General features: G+C 44.4%; 1 protein-coding gene across 3 annotated transcripts in view; it reads right to left on the reverse strand.

The window, feature by feature from the left end:
- Positions 1-25,079, reverse strand: part of HOATZ (HOATZ cilia and flagella associated protein) — a 67,727-nt gene that overhangs the window by 17,058 nt on the left and 25,590 nt on the right. The window contains exon 4 of one of the 3 annotated variants that reach the window (XM_056542407.1): positions 23,016-23,153. The exons of the other annotated variants lie outside the window; for them this stretch is intronic. Coding sequence (XP_056398382.1) covers positions 23,046-23,153 — 108 coding nt within the window. The 3' untranslated portion in view covers positions 23,016-23,045. Of the gene's footprint in view, positions 1-23,015; positions 23,154-25,079 lie in introns of those variants that run through there. 3 annotated transcript variants of the gene reach the window in all.

The raw sequence follows: 25,079 nt of genomic DNA on the forward strand, positions 1-25,079 counted from the left end.
AGTTAATGCTTAGTAAATTTAAAGTCACAGTTTTTTTAAACATGCTCTCAATGTTTTCTTAACACACAGGGAAAGAGGCATATTTTTGCGCAAAAATGAGGCTTGCACAAAAATTTGTGTTTTATTTATGTCAGAAAACAGGCATGCAAGCCTTAATAAATTCCCACCTTAGTGATGGAGTGTCAGGAAATCAAGGTAATCTCACACCATACATCTCAGGATATTTTGAGTTTAGAGATAAAAAGGACACATTTCGTCATATGGATCAAGTATATAAAAGTCAGAGTCAGGGTATGTTCACATGGCAGAATGTTCATGCGGAGTTCCACATGAATATTCCGTGCAGACATTGCATAGCAGCCGAGTGCCATTGATTTCAATAGGCTAAATCAAAACAAAAAGAAAGGTGTGCTTGTGCTTAGCGTTTCCGTTTACCATTTTGCGTTGCGCTCAGGGCACAACACCTCAGTGTGCACGTAGAATCGCTAGTTGTCCAGTGGTCAGCTGCAGTGGCGTCCTTCCCTGATGACCCTTCCTAGAAAGTCACTCGGTACGGTATAAGGCAGATATGTGAGTTACCATAACTCAAAAAACACCCCTCTATCAGTAGGGTTTAGGTATCAATGATGATCAATGATATCAATGATCTTGCAAGATTTTCTCAGAAAATAAATTAAGTTTATATTTTATCACCAAGTGTCATTGATACCTAAACCCTACTGACAGAGGGGAAGCGCCATACGGCAAACGTCCTGTTTTTTGGATTAGTGATTGTAACTCATCTGTATCTGCCTTTGTATCTGCATTTTTTATTTCAATAGGACTCTGCTGCTCTGTTCAGACGGCAGAATTTCCACGGCAGTAATATCTGCTGCAGAAATCCTAATTTCGGCATCCACAAAAACACTGCACCTGTTGAATGTTTTTGTGGATTCCTCTCAGAAATGCATTGCCATCTGTGACACGGCACATTTCTGAGCAGTCCTAGTGCTGTCATGTTCTGCCAGCGCTCCGCTGACTGTGGAATGTCTGCACGGAAATTTCCTGTGCAGAAATTCCCCCGTCTGAACATACAGCATGGTGGCCAAAGGCTGTCCGGGCATGCTTGGAGTTTTAGTTTTGCAATAGCTGCAGGCACACTGGTTGGAAATCACTGTATTAGACCCTGTTGTGGCTGGCATTCATTACCATATCATGGCCTGGGCACACTTTAGGATCCTCCTGTCATTAGACAGGCCACATGATAAGGACTTTTACAAGTTGACAAATAAAATACTAACCAAAGGGAAATTATTCACTTTCTGCATAGACCTGACACCCTACCGTATCTTGTTGTTAAGATATTGCTATATGTCGTGTAATTACTCGATGGCTGTACATACCAACATTTCCCAATAATAATCTTTTTATGAGCAGTACAAATATTTATGTACGTTACAACCAGTACAATCTCTTAAGTATGATCAGCAGGCAGCGGAGCCCATTAACCTGAGTGATGGGTGCGATCAATCAAAGCGGTAGTGTAGTAAGCGGCTCAATCTGGTAAAGCTTTGTTTCAGCATGTTATAAATCCCTTTAATCTTGCACAGCTTTATATTTATAAGAAGTAACCTCCCCAATACATAGATGATCCATTATAGCTAGTTCTATAAATCCCTGCCATCTTTACACCAACGAGTGGTATTGTGCCTATACATGGGCAAACCAATCATTGATGGATGTACTGGGAAGGTAAACTAGGCTAAAACAAGATATCACATTTTCCCCCATCATTCTGCACTGACTATAATAGCCCAAATGTAGTCACCAGATCTGATCTGTTATAATCCATGGGCTACCACTTACATAACAAAGGACCCTTTATTGGACCTTAATAGCCGCAAGTAGTAAAGAACGTTCTTACCATATCTGTAGTATGAGCCCCTCTTAGATATTCTGCATTTATGCTCTACAGTAAAAAGTCCGATACTGTAAGACTGTGATGTCTGGATGCCAGTGGCCTGTGAATAGAATTCTATCTCTATATGCACACTGGGGGGGGGGAGAAGAATCCAAACCATTATCCACAGGGTTTAGTTGGAGCTTCCGCCCCTAAAAAGCGCAACTCCTCCTTGTCCTATCCCTTATGTTTTACCCTCATAAAGCCCTACGTAAATCATAATACGATCTGTTGTGCATACGCCACAAGGTTTGGGTTGTCTTTTCACTCTTTACCACTATTTTTAACTAAAGTACTTTCATTTTATCTGTATCTTTTATGTAATCTTTTATAAATTATGTTGAAGCTTTCACCTGGTGCAATTCTGTCTCGGGTAACCACAAAGTTATGAAGAACTGGTACAAAAAAGGTAATCTTCCCAATAGGCATTAGAATTCCAGCCGATATTGGTGATTCTAATGAGGAATCAGGATATCAGGGTGATAAAGGAAACGTATCAAGGTAGATGGGACAGACACATTATGGTAGACTAGGGCTTGGCCCTTCAAAGTAATTGTATTAATGACCAACAGCCAAGAAAATCATACAAACAGTTCTCTGTACATTATTGTAATTATCTAAATCATCTTTTTCTATTCAGGGTTCCAAAACTAAAATCTCAAAATTAGGAGCCTATGTTTATTAACCCCCTTAACCACTCCGCCACCCTCCAAATGTATGGAATATAGATTTAATGAACAATGTAACCAATAAAGAAGCCAAAACACCACCCTGACATCATGGCCCCTACAAACACCTTAATAATGGGAGTACTGGGTGTCTGCCCCTCTCCCAAATCCTATATAGATGGCCTATCCTAAAGACCATAAAGACCCAGAAGCCCAGTTATTACCTAATAGGAATGGTTGAGGAGGAAGAGAGAAATGTCATATACATTCGTTAGCCCAACCTCATGACAGTTGAATGTTGCATTAAGACAAAAAGCACAGCATTCAGATGTTAGGTGTAAGTAACTGGAAAAAATATGACTTTTTGTTAATGTCAAGTCTCTTGCATATATGGGGGAGATTTATCAAAACCTGTCCAGAGGAAAAGTTGCTGAGGTGCCCATAGCAGCCAATCAGATCGCTTCTTTCATTTTTCACAGGCCTTTTGGTTTATTTACCAGTCTATGGCTCATATACAAAGCCATTCAAACTGACCCTGTAAGACAGCACATGTAGTTCCTAGGAGTTTATATTAATACTTAGGCTTACCATAAGCCCAGGAACACACTTTAACTTTTCATAGTGTTACAAGATTGATTCTGACAGCTGCAGTCCACAAAATTATAAAGTATGGAGCTCAATGTGGACTGCAGACTGCAGCTGTAGCTCGCCCAGAGAGGTTTGCCATCATAGACATGTCCCTCATGACCAGGATAGGCAATAAGTGTTTGATTGCAGGGACCTGACCGCTTGGGCTCCCACTGATCTTGAGAAGTGAACTCTCAAGGCTCCTGTCTGAGGCAGAGCACATACTCAAGTGCGGCTCCATTTTTTGCTCAACACTTGACTTTCTTTGGCACTCCCATAGCTAATGAATGGAGTGGTGTTCTACTATGTGCACTGCCACTCCAATCAGATGAAGCTTTGAGAGTTCCCCTTCAGGCTGCAGAGGTCCCAGCAGTCAAATCCTTTCCATTCCTTGAATAGGGGATAAGTATCCATGTTAGAAAACCTTTTTAAGGGTATGCTTAAATAATCCATCTTTTCATTTTAAAAATTTGTTCTGAATTTAGAAGATATGCACTTTAACATGCCGCAGATTCAGCCATGAATTATTCCCATTCAATGGGGCTAACTTGTGTAGTGCTACCTGTGATGTGTTGTCAATGCAGGAACTCCCTACTAAGTCAATCACTGTCTGAGGTGGGTCACGCCTTCAGCCAGTGACTTACCAAGTGGGAGGTTCCTATGAGAACAACACATTACAGGAAGCAGCATTGGGGACTGGGAGCCATCAGAGCGGTAGCAGTGATGGATTGGGGAAGGTGAGTATGTTTTCTTTTAGTTTTTTACAGCGCTTCAAGTTAAATATTACCGTATATACTCGAGTATAAGCTGAGTTTTTTCAGCACAATTTTTCGTGCTGAAAACGCCCCCCTCGGCTTATACTCGAGCAAACTCTCCACCTGTCAATCCCTTTTCAGTGGTCTTCAACCTGCAGACCTCCAGATGTTGCAAAACTACCAGCATGCCCGGACAGCTCGGCTGTCCGGGCATGCTGGGTGTTGTAGTTTTGCAACATCTGGAGGTCCGCAGGTTGAAGACCACTGTGGCCTTCGTCGTCATCCAGCCCCCCCCCCCCTTTTGTTTTGTACTCAACTCCCTTCGGCGGGAATGAAGGGTGAGCTGGTCCGGGCCATCTATGCTGCAGGGACCGTCCGGTGGGAGGGTTAGTCGTTGCGGGCTGTCCATTTTCACCGGGGGGGGGGGGGCTTGGGGCCTCTTCTCCACGCTTCGGGCCTGCCCCAGATTAGTGACGTTGCCTTGACGACGACACACAGGGACGTTCATGCGCAACATCCCTGTGCGTCGTCCAGGCAAAGTCACTAGTCCGGGGCAGGCCCGAAGCACAGAGAAGAGGGCCCCCCGGTGAAAATGGACAGCCCGCAACGACTAACCCTCCCCACCGGACGGTCCCTGTAGCATAGATGGCCCGGACCAGCTCACCCTAACTTCCTGCCGAGGGGAGTACAAAACAAAAGGGGGGTCTCGATGATGACGAAGGCTGCAGTGGTCTTCAACCTGCGGACCTCCAGAGGTTTCAAAACTACAACTCCCAGCATGCCCGGATGATGAAGGGGGGGGGGGGTGATGATGACGGGGGTCTGGATGATTACATGGGGGGATGATGTACTTCCCACCCTAGACTTATAGTCGAGTCAATAACTTTTCCTGGGTTTTTGGGGTGAAATTAGCCCTTGGCTTATATTCGGGTCGGCTTATACTTGAGTATATATGGTAAATATTCTATGCTGCCAGAATACCCCTTTAAGAATATAACAGCACGATTAAAGCAAAGAGTGATAAAGCAAAATCCCATCTCTTGTAGGCAGTAGTAAAATAGTTAAAGACAACAGCAGCAACTCTGTTTCTCAGCTTATAAGATTGGAAAGAAATGTTTAATGTTTCCTAATGGACTTGGAGCAGTACTCACACAATTAATTGGAAACCATTATTTGCTGACTTGCAGAATGCACCCTGCTGCACAGCTCAGCTTCTTCAGGAGATACTATAAACATTTGTATGGCTGGCATTTGTCCATGCTGTTCAATGTGCTCTTTTTACATTAAATAGAGAGACAGATTTTACTGGAATGACAGCAAATTTGCCAGTTTGCACAAGTTATGGCCGATGGGGTGCACACTGCTGGACTGAGGTTTTATGCAGTGCACATAAAACAGATGGGATGCATTCAATTACATTTAGCCAATATTAATGTGTACTCATCTACGTTAAACAGGGGCAGCCATTTTCACTGACCCAGTATTGATGGGTGCAAAGATCTAGTGACAGAACTGAGGCTTAATCCGTAATTATAGTGATGCACGAAAAAAAAAGTAATTTCTACTACGTCTGTGCACCATAATGGCCCTCATTTACTTAGAAAATCGGGTTGTAAGTCTATGTTGCTTTCTTACTCGACTGCTTTTTTCCCCTGGTATTTATTATTATGTCGCATCCTGTTTGTCGCACGTGGGTTTTGTTGGTTTTGGTTTCCAACTCCTCTGAGTTGTCGGGAAAAAATCCACAACAATTCAACAAATTGGGGTTGGAAACCTTTATAAATACGTGGGAAAGCTCAGAAATGTCGGGTTACGCCCCTTTTTCGGGTTTGGGAGAATCCACATTGAGTCTATCGGGGAAAAATGTTGCATCGTGACGCAGACTGGCGCACGATGTCTGCGACATGTCGCAGACAAAGATACGCCAAAAAAACCCGACAAAACAAGTCGGTTTAGAATAGTAAATGAGGGCCTATGTCTTCTTGGAATAGCAGAGTGACATCTCACTACCTGGAAGAAACTTATAGCCCTGCTCACCTGCAGTTTACTGGTTTCTGAAAAGAATGGCTAAACTATTGTGACAGAGTATGTTCACACGGTGGAAATTCTGCAATCATTGGAATGGCTGCATTTATTGTGCAGAAATCCAAGTTTTTTTCCCTGTAAATTCCTTAGTAAACTTATATAAAGGTGGGAAAATAATGTTACTAACATGCACATTCTGCCCCTATTCCGCACAAATTCTGCACACATTTCGTGCAAATTCAGCACTTTCCACAAAAATTCAAGCCCCATTGACTTTAATAGGATTCCTCTGCGGAATTCCACAAAATTATAAGACAACACTTTCGCAGAATTTCCGCAGCGGAAATACTCCTGTGTGAATGGGAAAGCAGAATCCCATTAAAGTGAATGGGCAATTAATTTCTGCCAAATTTACTGCAGAACGGAATTCTTGCAGTTCGCATGGAAATTCTTCCGTGTGAACATACCCTTAAACGCGCAGAGCAGTTTAATGTAGACTAATATTTTGCTACGAGCACTGCAATAGCTGCCATTAATGGTTATCTGACACTAGTCTGGAACCTTAATCTCTGCATTTTATTCAAGAGAATTATCTATGTAAATAGTTGGAAATACTTTGCATTACTTATCTTTCACTGATACTGAGCTGAGTTGTGACAATTGTCCAGAGCTGCTTTACAAATCCACTTTTTATTATGGAAACCAGTCAACTAACTAGTGGACAGACACAACCCGAACAGCTTATATAAGTGCCTGTAATAAAATGATTATTACATGTAAATGTGTTCAGGATATGTGCCTGATAAACTACTATAGATTTGGGAGATAATCCACAAATTTGAATGCCTGTGATTTCTGCCATTGACATGTGTAATTTGCACCTTATTCACAATGGGGGGTATTTATCAAAGGATTTATGTGTTTTTTTCCCTGTAACTTTGGCGTAATACTTTGGCGCAGGGTCTTTTTGCACCAAAGTTTCTCCACTGTCATTTTTACAACTTTCTCAAAATCACATGGTCCTGTGTGTGATTTTTACTTTGGTCAGTAATTCATCATTTGAGCCAATCGATCTTTGGTGCAATTTTGCGCCTTTAGGGTTGTTTTTTTTTTTGGTGCAATTCACCGCCAAGAAATTTTGCGCATGGAAAACACACATAGCAATGTCAGAAAATGTAAAGGCGTCAAAATACGTAAAAAAAAATTTTTTTGTGAAAGCAGCGACGCCTCCAGGGCTGCTCAATACTATCCTGCGACCTAGTTGTCTCTGAGGGACCTTCACCCTCCGTTGAGCCAGCATTGGACATGATCATACAGGTTCAGGAAAGGTAAGCATTAAAGTAACCAAAAAAAACACTCAAGTTAAAAATAAAATCCATTTCACATGGTGGCTATAAACCCCACAAAAGAAAATAACTCACGTCGCTTGCTGATATACTGCAGGAGGGACTCCGAAATGGCTGCTCTACAGGGTAAAATACGCGTCCTCTGTGGCGGTAAGTTCTGTGTAAAAGGCGCTGTGAACAGCTGATTTCAACATTTGCGCCAAAATTACTAACAACTTGCACCAAATGATAAATCTGGTGCATGTCCACGAAAACCAAAGTGAAAAAAAAAAAGGGTAAAAAGAAACTGTCAACAGACAAAATTGACAAATACCCCCCATTGTGTAAAGACAGCTCAACGCTGGAAGAAATTTTCAATAACCATCTGCCATAGGTTCACTCAGCCAACAGTTATCGTTCCTGAACTCCCCTTACACATGAATGTTCGGCACAGCTGAACGTTATGGGGGGAGATTTATCAAAACCTGTCCAGAGGAAAAGTTGTTCAATTGCCCATAGCAACCAATCAGATCGCTTCTTAAATTTTTCAGAAGTCTGTTTAAAAATGAAAGAAAAGAATTGGTTGCTATGGGCAACTGGGCAATTTTTCTCTGCAAAGGTTTTGATAAATCTCCCTCTATGTGTTCTCTGTGGGAAGGTGTAAGCACAGCCAGCCAGATCTGGCACCAGCTTATCTCTCCCCAAAAAAATAGATACGTCATTTGTTGATGGACAGTCGGGAGGCTGCCATAGACTTAAGGCCAGGTTCAGTCAATTAAAGGAAAGGAATCATGTAAAAAAACGTATCCCCTAACCGAAGTATAGGGGATAAGTTTTAGATTGTGCGGGGGGGGGGGGCTGCAATCTCCTGTTTAGAGCACCAGCTCTCCTATACAGCAGCGCGTCATGACCCCCGCCCGAAGCAGGGGTCACCACACCCCCTCCATATAGCTCTATAGGAGAGCCGTTCGGCAATCTTTGGCTCTCCCATAGAATTATATAGAGGGGGGCGGGTGTGGTGACGCGCCGCTGTATAGGAGAGTAGGGGTTCCAAACAAAAGATCACAGGGGGCCCCATCGCTCAGACCCCCACGATCTAAAACGTATCCCCTATTGTACGGACTTGTCATTTAAGTATGATGTGCCTATGATGTACAGCAGGTAAAATCAACTTCATTCATGTGAACAATACCAATGCATTTCTACCACTACAGTGCGGTCTTATTCATTGCCATGATCAAGACCACACTGTAGAAGCAGAAACATGTGAAGGTACCCCTATGCTTATCTGTAACTGTCTGATGGAATAAAGGGTATTTTACCTGCTACACAGGATGGGAAAATTGTCCTCCATACTGCCGGCAGTAAAAAAATAAAGAAATACATACCTTCCTTTGCTCTCCAGGTGCCTCCGGTAACCCACTCAGGTCTCAGCCGCGATCCTCTTCCTGGTTGCCATCGGTCGGTGAGTCATACTGACCAATCACCGGCCGCAGCGATGTCCCGACTCAGCCAGCGATAGGCTGAGCAGCAATGTGACGTTTTCGGGCCCCGCTACCTGCCCGACCGAGGACAACCAGGAAAAGGATCGCGGCGGATACCGGAGTGGGTTACCCAAGGCACCGAGGGAGCGAAGGAAGGTACGTATCTCTTTATTTTTTTTACTGCCGGCAGTATGGAGGACAATTTTTCCATCCTGGAGTACTCCTTTAGAGGTTTAAAGGTTCCCATACACATTATAAAAAAATTTAAATTAAAATTTACCTGAAGCCTCCAATTTTGTCCCAGCTCTCCCCCAACATTATCTGGGGGGAGGAAATCAGGAGGAAATTGGTGGGCTCAGATGTTGGCTTAGAGAAGGATCAGGCATGTTGAAATTCAACTGCCCGATCCATTTGATGATAGAAAACCTCCCCTCTCTATTCAGAAAACCTGAACACTTGACTGAACTAAATGTTCCTGAGTATAGAGGAATTGGGATAGATAGCTGTTGGTCCTATCTTTAGGGATGGCGCGTTCTCCCCCCTTAACCCATGCAAGGTCGACTTTCCCATAATGAATCCCTGGTCACTACACCTTGCATAGTCTCTGTTCACAAGAGCTGACATGTAGGGGTGAAAGACACACCAAGAAAGCAAGCTAAGCATGGGTCAAGGCTGGTACAGTTCTTTTGTAAACAGAGAGGAGGCCGAGGTCAGGGCTGGCAGCAGACGGCAGGACATGGTCAGGAACATAAGCTCATTCCTAACCAAGAACAGCTGGAACAAATGCAAACTAAAGAAGATGGAAACCAAAGGGAACATTTATGTACCACAAATCTAAATGCCCGGTTTAACAGTAACTAAGCCTGCTTTTCACATATCTATAAATATTTGTGGCTATTTATTCATCCCTGAGAGTAATAGAACATTTCCATTCTCGGCATGTCTACAGTTAAATCTCTGAATTTATCTGACCACTTGCTTCTTTCAGATTCAGAGCAGCATCTGATTACTATGGAAGAATTCATTATTCTACATTAATACTTGCATGGTAAAAGGATTGCTGAATATAAAATGCATGGGATGCATTTATAATCTAATAGAGATTATTAAGTGACTCGGGCTGTCCATATTAGTTAGCTTTCTAATAGAGATAGGAGGACATTAGGGAAATGTTAAATTGGAACAGTAGTTTAACCCCTTTAACATCCATTATGCATATTATACACTCATACTGACCACAGATGGCCCATAGCCTTGCATGCCAGTAAACAGCTGCCCCCAATAACAGTACAAATGCCACAGATGTCCCCTCAAAGTTGCAAAATTAACAGATTCCCCACATCACTGTACAACAGCTACAGGTGCCTCTCTACAGCATAACACAGCAAGAACCAATTGCCCCTCATAACAGTTGTACAGCCACAGACTCCCCACAAAACAATGAAAAAAAACAATGATACCCAGAATAACAATGTGCAGATGCCACCTATAACTGTGCAACATCCACATATACCACCCATAACAATGCAAGAGCTACAAATTCTCCACGTAACTGTGCAAGGTCCAGAGCTGCCTGTCAGGCCCAAGGCCTGATTATTAAAATCCTGTATGTGTATTATAAATTAATGCACCAGAGGAAGGGCTGGGTAGTGATCCCTTACTTGATCTAGTGGAGGAAGCTAAGAGCCAGGGATCCCTTCAGGATGTGGAGATCAATCCACAGCTCTCAGATGAAAGGAGGAGGCAGCTTAATCAGGTACTAGACCCCTTCAGTACCATCTTTGCCAGGGAATGCAGGGCCTGTGGTGTCAAGAAAAGAAATAGACGGTTAAGGGAGACAGATCTATCCACCTGGAAAGGCAAGATCTCTCTGTCCCCATCTTAAGGGGGAGGTGTCAGGCCCAAGGCCTGATTATTAAAATCCTATAAGTGTATTATAAATTATAACTGTGTGTGAGGTATTATCCAAGACCTGGGGGTGGAGGTCATTCAGACTGTGGGTTTGTGTATTGCATTTTATTGGGGGTCTGGCTGTTTGTTTGTATCTCCTTTGAAGTCATGCACTCTGGTCCTATCATATAATCAAACAGATAAGGGGTCAGGAAGAGAGATGCCCCACCTGGTGGGATCAGAGGGGAGGGGGGGAATGGAGTTTCCCTCCAAAGAAGCAGAGATAAGATTTAAACAATGCTAGACTCAGGTTGTTCAAGGTGTGCCCAAAGCTGACAAGAGCTGGACTCTCACTGAAGGACTGCTATACCATCATGCTGTAAGAACTTCATCTTTTTTTTCTGAACTTGCCTTGTTAAACTCTTTTATATATTGTTATACCTGTATGTCATTTGTTCCTGTATTTTTATATAAATTTAGCACTGTGATACCTTTCAGATTAAATGTTTAATTAATCAGCTCTGGTCTTTGATCTCTAAATATATGAGCTCACCTTTCTGAAGGCAGCTCTGGTGGAAACACATTTATCTAAGGGTTAATTTGGTGACTTGCTGGGGCTAGTAGTGGATACCCAGAGGTCTGGCGGCTTTAACCCTTGCACCATCACACTCTCTCTAATGTCTTGGCTGGACCGATAGGGTGTGATCGTGACACTGTCCCTTCCCCATAACATGCATAAAGGTGCCCCACATTACAGTTTGAGTTCATGGAGAACTGGGCCGACTTCGCTGTCGGATACCGGTTCTACCGTAGGGACGGGCTGCACTTCAATGGGGAGGGTGCTTGGGGAGAAAATGGAGGCAGGGGTTGGAATAGTAAATAGGGATAGGCTTCATAGGAAAAAAAAAAAAAACATAAACCATTGAATTGCATGTTGACTAATGCCAGAAGTCTGACCAATAATACTGACGAACTGGAGTTGATAATGTCTGAGGAGAATTATGACCTAGGGGGTATAACAGAGACTTAGTTGGACGATAACTGTGACTGGGCGGTCAACATACAGGGTTATAGTCTATTCAGGAAGGATCAGACAAAACAGAAAGGAGGAGGAGTTTGTCTTTATGTGAAATTGAGTCTAAAGGCCGCACTGCGGGAGGATATATGGGAGGGAAACGATAATATGGAGTCACTATGGGTAGAAATATATGGAGATAAAAATAAAAAAAATTCTGATAGGGGTTTGTTATAAGCCACCAAACATAATAGAAGAGGCAGAAGATCAATTACTGAGACAAATAAACAAGGCAGCAGATCAGAATGATGTGATAATAATGGGGGACTTTAACTATCCTGATATAAACCGGGAGACTGAGACCTGTGAATCTCATAAAGGAAACAGGTTTCTGACTATAGCTAAACACAATTATCTGTTCCAAATGGTGCAGGGCCCGACCAGAGGGGGCGCCCAACTATAATTAATAGTAACCAAAAGACCTGACAGAGTAACTAATGTGCAAGTAGAAGAACACCTAGGAAATAGTGATCATAATATAATACATTATAACTTGTTCTTCAATAAGGGAATCTCTCGAGGGGCCACAAAAACAATGAACCTTAGGAAGGCAAAGTTTGATCAACTCAGAGAAGCCCTTAACAATATAAAATGGGATAATGTCCTCAAAAACAAGAATACTGACACTAAATGGGAGACTTTTAAGACTATTTTTAATTCTCACCCTAAGAGGTATATACCTTATGGGAATAAAAGGGTCAGGAATAAAAGAAAACCAATATGGATGAATAAAAATGTTAAGGGGGCAATAAATGACAAAAATAAAATGTTATTTAACTATATAAATAGCAAAAAAGGTAAAAAATGAAAGTGTTGGCCCTTTAAAAAACAATAAAGAAGAAATTATAAACAGGGATCAGGAAAAACTATTAAACAAATTCTTCTCCACTGTATTCACCAAGGAAAATGAAATGCCAGGTGAAATACAGCGAGATAGGGTAAACTCCCCTGTACAGGACACCTGTCTAACCCAGGAAGAAGTACAGCGCCGCCTACAAAAAATCGAAATAGACAAATCACCAGGTCCAGATGGCATTCACCCCCCATGTTCTAAAGGAATTAAGTAATGTAATAGACAGACCCCTATTTTTAATATTCAAGGACTCTTTAGTAACAGGGACTGTTCCCCAGGACTGGCGCATGGCAAATGTGGTGCCAATATTTAAAAAGGGGTCAAAAGGTGACCCCGGGAATTATAGACCTGTTAGTTTAACCTCCGTATTATGTAAATTGTTTGAGGGTTTTCTACTAGATGCCATTTTGGAGCATCTTGATAAAAATAAATGTATGACTCCATATCAGCATGGCTTTATGAGGGATCGGTCCTGTCAAACTAACCTGATCAGCTTTTATGAGGACGGGAGCTCCAGACTGGACCAGGGGTAATCGCTGGATGTTGTATATCTGGATTTTTCCAAAGCATTTGATACGGTGCCACATAAAAGATTGGTGCATAAAATGAGAAGGATTGGGCTGGGGGAAAATGTGTGTAAGTGGGTAAGTAACTGGTTCAGTGATAGGAAACAGAGGGTGGTTATTAATGGTACTTATTCTGATTGGGTGACTGTTACTAGTGGGGTACCACAGGGGTCAGTATTTGGTCCTGTTCTATTTAATATATTCATTAATGACCTTAAATAGTAAAGTAGCAATCTTTGCAGATGGCAGATGAGGTTCAACAGATGAGGCAGATGAGGTTCAACACTGATGAGGTTCAACACTGATAAATGTAAGGTAAAGCACATGGGGAAGAAAGATCCGGGCTGGGATTACATATTAAATGGGAGCACACTTGGGAGGACTGACGTGGAAAAGGACTTAGGAGTCTTAGTTAATAGTAAATTTAGCAAATGTAAAATATGTGAACTGGCACTACTTATCTATTGCATCATGCTGTCGCAACAGATCGGGGTCTCTGCTTGTGTTGGTGGGGAGCTGTATATGCACAGTATGGTGGTGCTGACCAAAACAGTTCAATAGCAGTAGCAATAAATCTTCAAAAAAGAATTGAGGTCGCACTCACCAGTACATAAAAGCAGGTGCAGGATGGAGCGACAGGTGTTTCATGCTACTCAGCGCATCGTCTGGCTCTGAATACCTAACACCATAGGGGTATTCCAGGCAAAAACTTTTTTTATATATATATATCAACTGGCTCCGGAAAGTTAAACAGATTTGTAAATTACTTCTATTAAAAAATATTAATCCTTACAATAGTTATTAGCTTCTGAAGTTGAGTTGCTGTTTTCTGTCTAACTGCTTTCTGATGACTCACGTCCCGGGAGCTGTCCAGCTCCTATGGGGATATTTTCCCATCATGCAAGGGATATTCTCCCATCATGCACAGCTCATCATCATTGAGCAGTTAGACAGAAAACTTCAGAAGCTAATAACTATTGGAAGGATTAAGATTTTTTAATAGAAGTAATTTACAAATCTGTTTAACTTTCAGGAGCCAGTTGATATATAAAAAAAGTTTTTGCCTGGATAACCCCTTTAAGGACCAATATAAGTAAACCTGTATGCCCCTGAAAGACCAGGCCTGTTTTTTCAAATCGGGGATGTCTGTCTTTATTAGAGAATAACTCTGGTGACGTTTTGCCAATCACGTTAATTCTCACATAGTTTTTTGTCACAAGTTGTCCTTCATGTACATAGTAAAAGTAAGCCAATATCATTTGTAGTTTTTTTTTTTTTTTTTACAATGCAAAAAATCATGAATAACGATTTTTTTGCTATTGTAACACTGATAGGTTGCAAATATCTTTTTTTTTTATGTGCTATGCAAGGTTTGCAGAAATTTGAAGGTGGTAGAACATAGGAACTGCCCCCAAATGACACCATTTTAAAAATTAGACCCCTCAAGGTATTCGCTAGGGGGTACAGTGAGTATTTTAACACCATAGTTTTTTGTCAGGAATTATTACAAAGTCAGTGTTAAAAAATCGAAATTAGCTTTTTTCACAAATGCATCATTTGTGGGACATATTTTTTGTACATCACTTCTGATATTGAAAGAAATGCACCCTATATTTTATTGAGCTGCTTGGCCCGTGTTTGGAAATACCCCCGCTTAGGTTATATTTGGTTCCTTAGCTGCGTGGTAGGACCCAGAAGGAGAGGAGCGCCATTTGGCTTTCAGGGCATCATTTTAGGCCGAATGGATTATAGGCTAGTGCTGGGCGGTATCACCTAAAATTAATATCACGGTATTTTTTTGAATTATGGCGGTATCCCCGCTCTCCTACACCCCAACCCCGCCCCCCCCCCCCCCCCGGTGTTAGCTACACATGTCATCCCCGACTCTCCCGCACTCACCCCGCCTCCTCACGGGTCTCACCAGCTGGTGTCGGCCGGCAGCTGCTTTTCATGGAGGGAGAGAGAATCCTAGTATACCGCCGGGGAAGGAGCGTGTTACACGGGGAGAGAGCGCGTTACACGGAGAGGGGCGCCAGTTACAGGATTCTCCGCTCATCACGCACCGAGTAACAAGCGTGTGCCCGGCTTCCTGTCATGCCCGTACACTCTGGAAACTGCCTCTATGGTTCTGGAGGACTGTCAATACTCCAGAACCATAGATATAGTTTCCAGAGTGTACGGGCATGACTGGAAGCTGGGCACACGCTTGTTACTTGCTACGGACCCCCTGCTCATGGTCCGGGAAAGGTGAGGGCTCCACTGGCTGGGCTCTATAATTAATTCGGAAGGTGGGGGAGGGGCCCGACCGGTATAGCGGTATGGGCAAAAATCCATACCGTGGGGGAAAAAAAACGGTATCCGATATGAACCGGTATACCGCCCAGCCCTATTATAGGCCACACTTCATGCCTGCAAAGAAGCATACAGAACCCCATTTTGGAAACTACACCCCCTAAAGTATTCACCTAGACCAAAAGTGAGTACTTTGAGTCCTTTTTCTGTGGCTGGAATGGTTACAAAGTCAGTGGAAAAATGCTAATTTTCTTTTTTTTTCACAAATGCATTATTTGTGAGACATATTTTTTGTACATTGCATCTGAAAAGTAGAAAATGCGCCCCATATTTTATTACCCTGTTTGTTCCGTGTTCAGTAATACCCCCGCTTAGGCCCTATTTGGTTGCATGGACACAAAATGAGAGGAGCACCACTTGGATATCATTATACAAATTATAGGCCGCACTTCATCTTGCAAAGCATTCTAGCTGTCAGAACAATACTGCACCCCCAAAAAAGACCCCATTTTAGAAACTACGCCTCCTAAAGTATTCACCTAGGGCAAAAGTGAGTACGTTAAGCCCTTATTGTGTGGCTAGAATTATATCAAAATCAGTGGAAAAAAATAGCAATTAGCTTTTTTTCCCACAAATTCCTTATTTGTGGGACATCATTTTGGTGCGTCGCTTTTGAAATGGAGGAAATGCGCCCATACTTTATCATGCTGTTCGTCCCAGGCTGGGCAGTACCCCTACTTAGGCCATATCTGGTTGCCTGACACCTGGTAGGACCAAGAAGAAGAGGAGCCATTTGACTTTCAGGGCATCATTATATGAATTATAGATCCCACCCCATGCCTGCAAAGGATCGGAGCTGTCAGAACAATACCACACCCCTACAAGTGTATTGGCTGGACCAGGGACCGCTCTGATCAGTCCTTGGTCGGCTAGCAGTGACGTCGGCTAGTCTGTGACAGTTAAAGTTCCTGATGGATATATCCGTTATGTTGTGGGAATAAGCACCCACTCATGGCCAATATATCCATCACTGGGCATTAAAAGGAAAAATTAATCTTGAAAAAACTGGTTTGTTTTGCAGGGGGGGGGGAGTGGTTTATTTTGTTGGGTGATACTCCCCATTCATACTGCATTTCTGGAGGATAGGTGTCCATTGTTGTCACGATGCCGGCTGGCAGGTAGTGGATCCTCTGTGTCAGAGAGGGATTAGCGAGGACCGCGCTAGTGGACCGGTTCTAAGTCACTACTGGTTTTCACCAGAGCCCGCCGCAAAGCGGGATGGTCTTGCTGCGGCGGTAGTGACCAGGTCGTATCCACTAGCAACGGCTCACCTCTTTGACTGCTGATGACAGGCGCGGTACAAGGGAGTAGACAGAAGCAAGGTCGGACGTAGCAGAAGGTCGGGGGCAGGCGGCGAGGTTCGTAGTCAGGGTGGATAGCAGAAGTACTGGTACACAGGCTGTAGACACACAAAACGCTTTCACTAGGCACAAGGGCAACAAGATCCGGCCAGGGAGTGCAAGGGAGGAGACTAGATATAGCCAGGGAACAGGTGGGAGCCAATTAAGCTAATTGGGCCAGGCACCAATCATTGGTGCACTGGCCCTTTAAGTCTCAGGGAGCTGGCGCGCGCGCGCCCTAGAGAGCGGAGCCGCGCGCGCCAGCACACGACAGCAGGGGACGGGAACGGGTAAGTGACCTGGGATGCGATTCGCGAGCGGGCGCGTCCCGCTGTGCGAATCGCATCCCCAACGGCCATGACAGAGCAGCGCTCCCGGTCAGCGGGACTGACCGGGGAGCTGCAGGGAGAAAGACGCCGTGAGCGCTCCGGGGAGGAGCGGGGACCCGGAGCGCTAGGCGTAACAGTACCCCCCCCCTTAGGTCTCCCCTTTTTTTTGTCCGGTGACTGCCTCCCCTGGGATGAGGACACCGGGAAGAAATGGATGGTTTCCTCAATGGCAGGCAGTACAGCAGGAGTAGGAATGGGGAGGGAGGGCAGAGGGTGAAGCTTGGCACGGGGCAGGGAGACACAAGGACGGGAGCCATGAAGGGACACAGAGGCTTGCCTGATGGGACTGGGAGGGAGGGAGAGGCATTCCCTGTGGCAGGCAGAGTCCTTAATGACCTTAAGGGGACCGGATACAGGAGGAACCACAGGGTCACGGCAGGGAGTACAGGGAACCGGTTTAAGGCAGTCCTTGGAACAAGAGGGACCCCAACTCTTGATCTCCCCAGTGGACCAGTCCAGGGTTGGGGAATGGTGTTGAAGCCAGGGTAGTCCAAGGAGAATTTCGGAAGTGCAATTGGGAAGGACCAAAAATACAATTTTCTCGTGATGAGGTCCGATGCACATTAGGAGGGGCTCCGTGCGGTAACGCACGGTGCAATCCAACCTGGCTCCGTTGACCGCGGAAATATGGAGTGGCTTGACAAGACGGGTCACCGGAATGCGGAACTTATTCACCAAGGACTCCCGAACAAAATTCCCAGAAGCACCAGAGTCCAGGCAGGCCACGGCTGAGAGGGAAGAGCTGGCTGAAGTAGAAATCCGGACAGGCACCGTGAGACGTGGAGAAGCCGACTTAGCATCAAGAGACGCCACACCCACGAGAGCTGGGTGCGAGCGTGCGTTTCCCAGACGTGGAGGACGGACAGGGCAATCCACCAAAAAGTGTTCGGTACTGGCACAGTACAGACAAAGATTCTCTTCCTTACGGCGATTCCTCTCTTCCAGGGTCAGGCGAGACCGATCCACTTGCATGGCTTCCTCGGCGGGAGGCCTAGGCGCAGATTGCAATGGAGACTGTGGGAGAGGTGTCCAGAGATCGAAGTCTTTTTCCTGGCGGAGCTCTTGATGCCTCTCAGAAAAACGCATGTCAATGCGAGTGGCTAGATGAATGAGTTCATGCAGGTTAGCAGGAGTTTCTCGTGCGGCCAGAACATCTTTAATGTTGCTGGATAGGCCTTTTTTAAAGGTCGCGCAGAGGGCCTCATTATTCCAGGATAGTTCAGAAGCAAGGGTACGGAATTGTATGGCGTACTCGCCAACGGAAGAATTACCCTGGACGAGGTTCAGCAGGGCAGTCTCAGCAGAAGAGGCTCGGGCAGGTTCCTCAAAGACACTTCGAATTTCCGAGAAGAAGGAGTGTACAGAGGCGGTGACGGGGTCATTGCGGTCCCAGAGCGGTGTGGCCCATGACAGGGCTTTTCCAGAGAGAAGGCTGACTACGAAAGCCACCTTAGACCTTTCAGTGGGAAACTGGTCCGACATCATCTCCAAGTGCAGGGAACATTGCGAAAGAAAGCCACGGCAAAACTTAGAGTCCCCATTAAATTTGTCCGGCAAGGACAGGCGGAGGCTAGGAGTGGCCACTCGCTGCGGAGGAGGTGCAGGAGCTGGCGGAGGAGATGATTGCTGATGAAGTTGCGACTGAAGTTGGTGCACAATGGTGGACACTTCCGACAGCTGGTGGGTTAGATGGGCGATCTGTCGGGCTTGCTGGGCGACCACCGTGGTGATATCAGAGGCAACTGGCAGGGGAACCTCAGCGGGATCCATGGCCGGATCTACTGTCACGATGCCGGCTGGCAGGTAGTGGATCCTCTGTGTCAGAGAGGGATTAGCGAGGACCGCGCTAGTGGACCGGTTCTAAGTCACTACTGGTTTTCACCAGAGCCCGCCGCAAAGCGGGATGGTCTTGCTGCGGCGGTAGTGACCAGGTCGTATCCACTAGCAACGGCTCACCTCTCTGACTGCTGATGACAGGCGCGGTACAAGGGAGTAGACAGAAGCAAGGTCGGACGTAGCAGAAGGTCGGGGGCAGGCGGCGAGGTTCGTAGTCAGGGTGGATAGCAGAAGTACTGGTACACAGGCTGTAGACACACAAAACGCTTTCACTAGGCACAAGGGCAACAAGATCCGGCCAGGGAGTGCAAGGGAGGAGACTAGATATAGCCAGGGAACAGGTGGGAGCCAATTAAGCTAATTGGGCCAGGCACCAATCATTGGTGCACTGGCCCTTTAAGTCTCAGGGAGCTGGCGCGCGCGCGCCCTAGAGAGCGGAGCCGCGCGCGCCAGCACACGACAGCAGGGGACGGGAACGGGTAAGTGACCTGGGATGCGATTCGCGAGCGGGCGCGTCCCGCTGTGCGAATCGCATCCCCAACGGCCATGACAGAGCAGCGCTCCCGGTCAGCGGGACTGACCGGGGAGCTGCAGGGAGAAAGACGCCGTGAGCGCTCCGGGGAGGAGCGGGGACCCGGAGCGCTAGGCGTAACAATTGTCATGTCAAAAAAGGGATGCCAATGTATATTGTGGCAGTCTCATTCAGAAATGAATGGAGCTGCAACAGTATACATCAGCATCACTTTTTTTGATGTGATGCTGACGGATACCTCTAACATACAGCTGAAACGCAGTATGGACGGGATGCAGTGTGGGGTCACATAGAGCACATCCGCAGCATATTTCACACCGTGGATGCCCCCGTCAGTCACAAGGGCGAGATCACTGCTGTGGCTCGGTAGCTCAGTGTGTCCGCTCATGACTGCCGGCGGGAAATCCGCCGCAATGAGTGGACACACAAAGCTACCGAGACGCAGCAGGGAGCTCATTATTGTGACTGTTGGCGGGCATTCGCAGCATGTAATATGCTGCGGATGTGCGCCGTGTGATCCTACACATTATGCATTTTATTTTTCATTATGTCTATTTAATAAATGTATTTTTATAAAAAATTTTTACACTTTTCTTTTTACACTTTTATTTATTTAATATTATTTTTTTACACTTTTTTTTTATTCTTTGGAATACTTAGTATTCCAAAGCATTGCAGTTATATGCTGCCTGCCTCTGGCATGTCCTGACAGGCAATAACCGGGGAAGACTTGGGGGTCCTTGTAAAGACCCCCGGCTGCCCAGGTAACTAGCAGCACCCCGTGATCATTGCAGGGTGCTACAGGAGAGAGACAGAGGGAGCCCCTCTCTCTGTAAAACTTCTAACAGCTCGCTGTTGCTTCCGACTGCGGCTGTAAGGGTTAAACTGCCGGGACCGAAGTTTACTTCGGTCCCGGCAGTGCGGTAGGGTTCCGTCTGCTGGGGATCACACATAGCGCCCCGCAATCACGCTGCGGGGTGCTGCATGGAAGACAGAGGGAACTCCCTCCCTCTGTCAAAACACTTACAGCCCGCGGTCACTTCTGACCGCGGCTGTAAGGGTTAAACTGCCGGGACCAAAGTTTACTTTTGTCCTGGCAGTACGGCAGGGTCCCGGCTGTGTGTCACAGCTGAGTTCCTGCCGTGATCATGTGGGTGCACTGGGCAGCACCCCCGAGAACCATGGACGTGTATACTCGTCCTGGTGCGGGAACGGGCATCCTGCCTGGACGTGTATACACGTCCATGGTCGTTAAGTAGTTAAATATCCACCTTCTAGACTCACCTGATTCATAATTACATGCCGGTCTGTTGTGTTTGTTCGGCAGAGGCTCCTTGTCTTCCCCGACAATCCTCGAGCAGCCGCTTCCTCTGACGTCACGTGATCCGACTCATGTAACAGCTGAATCGCCCATTCGGGGGCGGAGTGATTCTCCGTTACTGGGTCAGCTGTGCCGGCATCACTGAAGTGCTAAACACATGACTGGGTTGCATAACAGCCAAGGATTCCTTCTCCAAGGAGACGGGAACCTATGTATTCAACATCAACTTATTATGGAACCTGGCATTAATAGCAAAAGATATAGGAAGGGGAGGAAAGAAATTTTAAAGCCCAACCTTCTATTATACTACCAAAAGAGAGATATGGATAAGGTAGTAAATAATACAAAAAATTCCATACAATATGCTAGGTGCAAGAACCATAATTTATCATGTGTTCTAGGCAGCAGTAAAAGAACAAAGGAAAGTTCCATTCCCATAGTAAAAGTTAATTGTATTTATACATTTTCCACAAGAAAACCGACATATCTGTCTTATCATTTAGTCCTAGTGGACCCTTTGCTCCCGTGCGCATTATCCATCTTGCCTCATACTGCAATAATAGTTTTTGTCTATCTCCTCCATTGTATGGAACAGCAACCAATTCCAAACCTGCAAACTGTAAGATAGTAGGATCACTATTATGGCACTGCCTAACATGTTCAATAATCCGAGGTGATCCATTGCCCATCTGGATTGATTTGAAATGCTGTCTTATCCTGATGTATAGATAACGTATCGTCTTACCGATATAAAAAAAGTAATGACATTTCTAATTTTTGCCTCTTAATTGAAGATATTTTGCTTGCATATTATACCTACAATGGTCCATTGTCCACATCGATAATTTCCTTGGGGAGTTGCCCTACTTAACCAGTTCCTTGAAGTTTTTTTCTTTGTATTGATTAGAACTTATTTCACTTCCTAATGTTTTATTTCTTCTATACGAAAATAGAGCACCTCTTTTGGCAATTTCCGCCAATTCTGGGTCACTTTCTATAATATTCATATATTTTTGTATAGAATTCTGTATTGTCCTATCCATGTCTGAATGTTTTAAGGAGAATACAAATTTTCTCTCACCTTTTGTTCTTTTCCTTTTTGAAAGATCATTTCTGTTTACTTTTTTATACGCTTTTTGTATTGATGATAATGGATACCCTCTGTCTGTAAGTCTCCTCATTAAGTCATTTGCTTGTTTATCAAAAACACCTTGGTCATTATTTATTCTTCTTAGCCTAATGAATTGGCCATATGGAATGGCTCTCTTGACGTGTGTGCACAGACAAAGCAGAGCAAAGACACAGATACCCCTCTATTATATTGCAATAGCCAAAGATGTCTCACATAACAGTGCAACAACCAAAAATTATACATAAAAGTGCAACAACCAGTGATATCCCCATAACAGGACAACAGCTGCCTACCAGTGCCAGTACCAAAGCCATAGCTGCCTCACAGACACATATGCTTACCATTTTAATGCAAAGGCAAAAGGATGCCCCACATGACAGGGTGCAGAGCGAAGGCATCCCCAAAAAAAGGGTTGTCAAAGCCCTACATATTCACATTTAAACACTTTTACAATTTGTATAAGAAACATGTAAATGTATACAATAGCAGAGTACCGCAGAGTAGTAAGAAAGGGATTAAGACTGATGTATCTTACTCAGTAGCCCCTAACATGGCACAAAACTACGGTATTTAGGACTGAGGTTCATGCTCTTGGACAATGGTAGCAGTTCGTGGGTGTTGTTCACCTGCACTTTTATATGCAGAACAAATGGGTCTGCTGGGCAAACGTAGGAATCTACAGCCCACAGGCAATTACAAGAATCACTCAGCAGAGCGAGCGAGTCACATGATTACATTACATTATTAAAGTAATATTAATACAATTCACTATATTTTTGAAAATGTTCCAAATCCTGGATTTTTATAGATTTTTCAATAACCTATTCTTTCCAGCCTGAGAACTGAAGTTTATAGACTCAGGTCTCTGCTCACTCTATTACACAGAATAAAGTATTTACAGCAGTTTATTTGAACGTAAAGCTCTCGGGGGATCTGTTACTTTAAGAACTCATAGCTCCTCGGGGAGTGCATTCGTTTAATATACAAGCATTCATGGATCTTCTTCTGGGAAACGACTTGTGGTAGTAACACCTGCAGAGACTTCTGTAAAGAAAATAATTAAAAATCTCAATCTCTATTACATAGCGATCAATAATAAGACTGCAGTGGGAACTGATCTGCAAAACCAGGATATGTAGACAGAGGAATAGGAAATATTACATTACTGATAGCTGAAAAAGCCATACATGGCACTAGAGATAATGGTCAGGGGGTGCGTTGATGCCAGGCTTAGTAAAAAAAAGACAAGATATAATGCAGAGTGCCCAGTATTAATTTAACAATCAAACCATGAACGTTTTTATTAAGGTTGCACAAAGATAGCTAGACATGCCAAGAAGAAGAAAGATAGCTAGACATGGCAAGAGGTGTAGGTGTACGCTGCATTTGTGCCCACATTAATCATATCCATCGGCAGCATCCTGCTGAAAACGGGTTGCCAATGCAAACTGTTAGTGGGGGCAGAGACTTTTATGGTCCACGGTATCACCAACAGCCCCTTTTTTGGAGTCTACTTAAAATAGTGTGTATGTCGAGAACTAAGAAACTAAGCGACTCCATTCGGCCATAGAAGTCAAAGGCGTCCTATTACTAGAATATGTTTGTATCACATTTTTGGAGGGATGCAGACGAATACAATAAATGCGGGCACAAACGCAGTGTAAACCTACCCTAGGGGAAGGGTCACATGGAGCGCAACTGAAGCATATTTCATGCTGCGGATGTTCCAACGGCAGTCACAAATGGACTGCAGAGCAAGCTCCCGGCTGCAGCCAGGTAGCTCTGTGTATCGGCTCATAGTGGAGGTTGTCCTGCTGTAGAAATCTGCAGCCGGGAGCTCACTCTGCAGTCCTTCTGTGACTGCCATCGGCACTTCTGCAGCGTGAAATACGCTGTGCCTCATGTGACCCTGTCCTAATACTGTGTTTGCCAGTTATCCCACGTTTGTATGAAGTCCTATGTCACACTGGCCTTTCGGAAATAACTGGTTTCTGATTCTACTATAGTACTGCAGGTTTCTTACTTGGTCTGTTATACAGGATTGCTGATTGTAGCGTACTACGGCATTACAACTTATTACCTATTCACAGGTGCTAGGACTCCGACCAGAAACAACAATGGAAGACCTATCTCCTCCAATGTGAATTGTTGCAGTATGGCTGCTGGAGTGGCATGAATATGCCACTTAAATAGAGAAAAAGGTTTTTCTCCTGTTTAGGTGGGTCTACAGCCCAAATACAAGAGCTAGATGTTAAAGTTGGAAAGAGCACTCTCCTCCCATAGATATGAATGGAGGGGGCATGGCGTGACATCACGACTACGGACCCGAACCCAGCATTCAGAACAAAAAGTTCAGAATGCTGGGGTGGCGTGCAGGAGATTGTGGGAATTTCCAGTGGTGGGACCCCCGCGATTAGACTTCTTATCATAAGATGTCTAGGACCTGAAGTGCCCCTGTAAATCTCCTTTCACCATGGGCAATAAAAACACTTCCCCATAGGCACCAGGGTACTATAACAGATAGAAAGAAGTGAAAATCACTCTGCTCTTCTTTTCTGCAAATGGTGGTAAGATAGGTCAAGTCTTTGGCTCTTCACTCTCAGGGATGTAGTAAACCACAGGAGACTTTCTTTTTTGTACACTTCACTAACAGGTTTACTAAAGTCTAGAATTTCTTCTAGAAATGTAATTTCAGGGGATTAGTATTTTTTTAGATCACATTGCATATTTCAGAATAAAATATGCCGCCGGGGTCAGCTGACTAATGGGACTGTGCACTTATCTGTATAGGGTAAATTAAAGTAAAGATAAATCACATTAAAAATCTGGTTTAAGAAGACAATTCTTTTCTGCTATAGAATCATAATGTAGTAAAACCTTATACCATTTTTTTATACTACTACCATTAACAATAATAATTCAATGTAATTCCTTTATCTGCAGTATTTTTCCTATAAGAAATCATTTAAA

This window comes from Hyla sarda, chromosome 10 (genome assembly GCF_029499605.1).
Source record: "Hyla sarda isolate aHylSar1 chromosome 10, aHylSar1.hap1, whole genome shotgun sequence".
NCBI classification, from domain to species: Eukaryota; Metazoa; Chordata; class Amphibia; order Anura; family Hylidae; genus Hyla; species Hyla sarda.